Source organism: Ascaphus truei, chromosome 14, assembly GCF_040206685.1.
Source record: "Ascaphus truei isolate aAscTru1 chromosome 14, aAscTru1.hap1, whole genome shotgun sequence".
In the NCBI taxonomy this organism is placed as follows: domain Eukaryota; kingdom Metazoa; phylum Chordata; class Amphibia; order Anura; family Ascaphidae; genus Ascaphus; species Ascaphus truei.
Genome location: NC_134496.1, coordinates 56,909,039 through 56,913,706, shown reverse-complemented (window position 1 = coordinate 56,913,706; position 4,668 = coordinate 56,909,039). Strand labels below are relative to the sequence as shown.

At 49.5% G+C, this 4,668-nt stretch overlaps 1 protein-coding gene across 1 annotated transcript; it reads left to right on the top strand.

The window, feature by feature from the left end:
- The first annotated feature begins 2,669 nt into the window (after positions 1-2,669).
- LOC142465488 (paraneoplastic antigen Ma2-like) lies at positions 2,670-3,623 on the top strand. The gene has a single exon (XM_075569449.1). It carries the CDS (start codon positions 2,670-2,672, stop codon positions 3,621-3,623), a length of 954 nt encoding a protein of 317 aa, XP_075425564.1.
- The last annotated feature ends 1,045 nt before the right edge of the window (positions 3,624-4,668 follow it).

Sequence of the window (4,668 nt, the reverse complement as noted above, 5' to 3'; positions counted from 1 at the left end):
TTAGCCATTGAATCCTTTGTATATCAGTATTGCTTGACCTGAAGAAGAGAGGAGAACTCTCGAAAGCTTGTCCTATGACATAAATTGTTAGTCCAATAAAAAAGGTATCACCGAATACTGAAGAAGTCATTTATTCTGCACTATCGCAACTGGACTAACACGGCTACTTTCTGAGATATATAGATATATATAATACACATTGTATTGGTAATATGATCTGTCTTAGGAGGTGTCCCTTGCTTGGAATTTCCCAATCCTCAATCACACATTGAAAATAGAACACAAATTGGACCTATTTTCACACGGTAAATATTGGAGAATCCCCCACATGGTGCAAAACTGAAGCTACATTCTGCGGGACATTGGAACAAGATTAAAAAGATGCCATTCACAGAAATGTTGCAGTTAATTTGGCTCAGTATGAATTAATTACCCCCCTTATTGTCTATCGCAAGAAATGCAAAATGCTAAATCCTACACTAGCAAGACAAAATAATGAAATCAGCAGGAATTCCTCCCCATTAATTAGTAACATGAATTGGTACTGCCACCTACTGGTGGTGAGGGGCAGAGCAGGGGTCTCACCAGCTACCAGTGACTTATATTTATATCTATAAACATACCCCCCGTGGTCCCCAATAACAGTACGGTTACAGACAGCACCCCTAAGTTATGTAATGTCTGGTGCACGGGAACGGCAGGAGGGACCCTTAACCCTCCCAAAACTATATAGCAACACAGAGGTGATGCCCCAGCACTCAATATGAATAAACTGAAAAAACACTGGAATATGCCAAAATATATCAATTGTATCGTAATGGAAATATACAATATAGGATATATACCTAGGATGATAGCCTGGTATAAACCTGGGATAAATCTATGTAAACACAAGCCAAAAAATGGTGTGATGGGAGGGGAGGGGGGGAGGGTGGGAAGAGGGGAGGGTGGGAAGGGAGGGTGGGAAGGGAGGGAGGGGAGGGGAAGGTGGGGAGGGGAGGGAGGGGAAGGGAGGGAGGGGAGGGGAGGGAGGGGAGGGGAGGGAGGGGAGGGGAGGGAGGGAGGGGAGGGGAGGGGAGGGAGGGGGGTGGAGGGGAGGGAAAAACAAAGGAAAACACAAGGGGAATAAGGTGGTGACAATAAACTGCCTAACGGTAAAAAAAAAGAGTAAATGTGATTGGGCAACAGGGGGGCAACGTTTCGGGGCTTACTACCCCTTCCTCAGGCCCGTTCCCACAGAACCTTAAAGAGGAACCTGTGGTACGTCCCTTCATGCCATACCACATCCCTCCCGTCTGTAAAGAGAATTATACACAAATAAACAACATAAAGTCGTGTTTGCATAGACAGGGAAATCTAAGAAAAGGAACACTCATTGAAAATGTCAATGTGTTCACATAAGCTTACACTGATACTGCCAGTAATATAATCAATACCTAATACATGCCAACCAGGAAATCCTAGTGTATTAATATACACAATCTCAGGAATATCTGTGCTGAAGCAGGGATAGCCTTAACATCTGACCTATTGGTGCCCTTGATGACTGGAGTTGGCCACCTTGTCTTATCTGGGGGACAGTGTCATGTAATCTATGTGAGTACAATAACTGCCCACAGTGTACAGGGATCGGCCTGGAGGGGAGACTCACCCCTAAATGTAACAGGAAGCTCTGATCCAATATACATGTAACTAGGGGTCTCCTCTCGGGGACCCGCACTCAATGCATAATAATAATAATAATTCATGTAGCACGTTTGCTGCCTTTACAATATTTCGGTTTCATGACGCTTTAACTCTTTAGTTACTTGAGACATGCAGCAACACCGGTCACTCTTGCAGGGACATGTTTGGTGGCACAGAGGGTGCTGGGTACCCGGGAGTGTGTGTGAAAGGATTTCTCACTGCCGGTCCCTGCACCAGAATGTGACATAAATCTCATGAAAACGAGATCCCTTCTGTGTGTCAAATTGGGATATCCTGAACCCCAGTGCAGCACCTCTCTAATAAATACAGAACCAGCCCTGAGCAATGCAGCACCTCTCTAATAAATACAGAACCAGCCCTGAGCAATGCAGCACCTCTCTAATAAATACAGAACCAGCCCTGAGCAATGCAGCACCTCTCTAATAAATACAGAACCAGCCCCGAACAATGCAGCACCTCTCTAATAAATACAGAACCAGCCCTGAGCAATGCAGCACCTCTCTAATAAATACAGAACCAGCCCTGAGCAATGCAGCACCTCTCTAATAAATACAGAACCAGCCCCGAACAATGCAACACCTCTCTAATAAATACAGAACCAGCCCCGAACAATGCAGCACCTCTCTAATAAATACAGAACCAGCCCTGAGCAATGCAGCACCTCTCTAATAAATACAGAACCAGCCCCGAACAATGCAGCACCTCTCTAATAAATACAGAACCAGCCCCGAGCAATGCAGCACCTCTCTAATAAATACAGAACCAGCCCGAACAATGCAGCGCCTTGGCGGAGACTCAGCCCTCCTGCGAGCTAACAGGTGATGCACCACACATGAGTAACTATATATGTTTTCTGCACCCACACAGTATAATCTGCGATTGGGGGGGGGGAAACCCGTTACATTTGGAGGCGCTGCTGAGATCCTTAGACCTGGGGTGCCCTATTCAACAAACGTTCTAGAATGTCTACCGTACTCCCGTGCCTGTCGCGCTCAGAAGTATATGAGTGGGCTACGAGGCTGGAAGTGCCACCCGCACACACTCTGGCGGTGTGCGGCGTCCCTATAGACATCCCATCTATGGCCATCCGAGTGGCTCTGCGCCAACATTCTCATCTCCGGGGTAAAAACGCCCTAGCCTTGGTGGATCAATGCACAGAGACCAAAGGGCACTATTCAGTGTTAGTGGACCTTGGACAAGATGTAAATGAAGAACAAGGACCATCTAGTGTATGGTTTGACGATCCAGCCGAGTCGAGCTGTGCGATTGTATACCCTGCGCGGCCTATCAAGTCAGAACTTGACAGCTCTCACACGAACCTAGAGGAGGCGGATATGTGCGCCTCATCTTCTACCCCTGAGAGTTATTGCGAGTCTATAGTAGGCACAGTTGCCGACGACAGCCCGCCGCTCAGTATTGCCCCGCTCCCGACTAGCGGAAGAAGTGAGATTCAAATGTTAGCTCAAAGTCTTGCAGAGTTGGGAGGAGCCAGGGCTGACGCATCAATGCAACAACAATATCGTAAATTGAAGACCTTTTCAGGCACTAAACCGACTCCCACGGGCGAAGAGGCATTTGACGCCTGGATAGAATATACCTCGCAGGTGGTGGAGGAATGGACATGTCCTGAGCTAGTCAAACGCCAACGCATAATGGAGTGTCTACGGACCCCCGCTTCCATCACTATACGGCTGGCTAAAGATCAACATGCAGACATCACTGCTCAGAAAATGTTGGAGACACTTGAGCGTGCCTACGGGCGGACCGAGGATGAAGGCCAACTGATGCTGAGGTACCTCAATCTTCGCCAGAAGCCGGGGGAGGAGCTGTCTGTCTATCTCCACCGAATTAGGCTAGTTCTATGGGATATGCGGAAACAAGAGAAGATCAAGTCCACTCAGGTGGCAGAGTATTGATGGAATCAATTCCAGAAAGGAGCCTTGCCCGACAACCCTATCGCCCTCCTGGTCAAATGCTCCCTGATGCGGAACGAACCCCCTAGCTGGGAAGCTCTAGTAGGTGAGATCAACAAGCATGAGGCATATGGCCGGTTGCATCCTCCCGCCAAGAGTAAGGAGTCCACCCCCAGTGACCCGCCTAAAGCCACTGGGGCTAAAGCCAAGAATCCTGCGACTCCAGAAGAGGAAGTCGCCCCTAAGGGTGCGGTCCCCAAAGCTAGGCCGAGTCGAAATTCCCCACCCCCATACCGTGGCCATCCGGAATCAAGGGACCGCCTTTGCTACACCTGCGGTAAGAAGGGCCATCTCACTCGGGCCTGCCCAGAACGGGAGGAGCTCCCCGAAGACAAAACTTCCACTTGACCAAACCCAGCTAGGACGATGGTATGCCAAGCGCGAGCCGTCGAACCTGACGGGGAAACCCCTACAGGGAACCCCTCAGCCCCGGCCGATACCGAAGCCCAGACGTACCCCTCCAACCGAGGGCCGTACAGCCAAGTAGGCCCTGCAGCCATTGTACCCATCTTAGTAGAAGGGATCTACGCCTCGGCCCTACTGGATACAGGGTCGCAAGTGACCATCATATATCATCCGTTCTACGCCCAGCACCTCCGGCACTGTACCCTGCGTCCGGCTGAACACGTGACCATACGAGGGCTAAGCAATGAAGACTACCCTATCACTGGAATTGTACAGGTGCAGATGGAAATACTTCAGCTGAACACCGGGAAATGCCATCCCATGCAGCTAGCGGCTTTGGTATGCCCAGAACCCCAAGGCCAATGCAAGTACCCGATCATTCTAGGCACTAACGCGGATATAGTACAAGAAGTGTTCCGGCAGTACCTAAAAGAGACTAATGAGTTACCCGTAGCCACCGCTCTTCTAGACCCAGTTCTACGAGACGAGTGCCAACGGATCTATGCCTTGGATGCGACATGGGGACCTATACAATCGCCAAGCCAGGCTGACGACCATATTACCGGGGGGAGTGCGGAGGCTG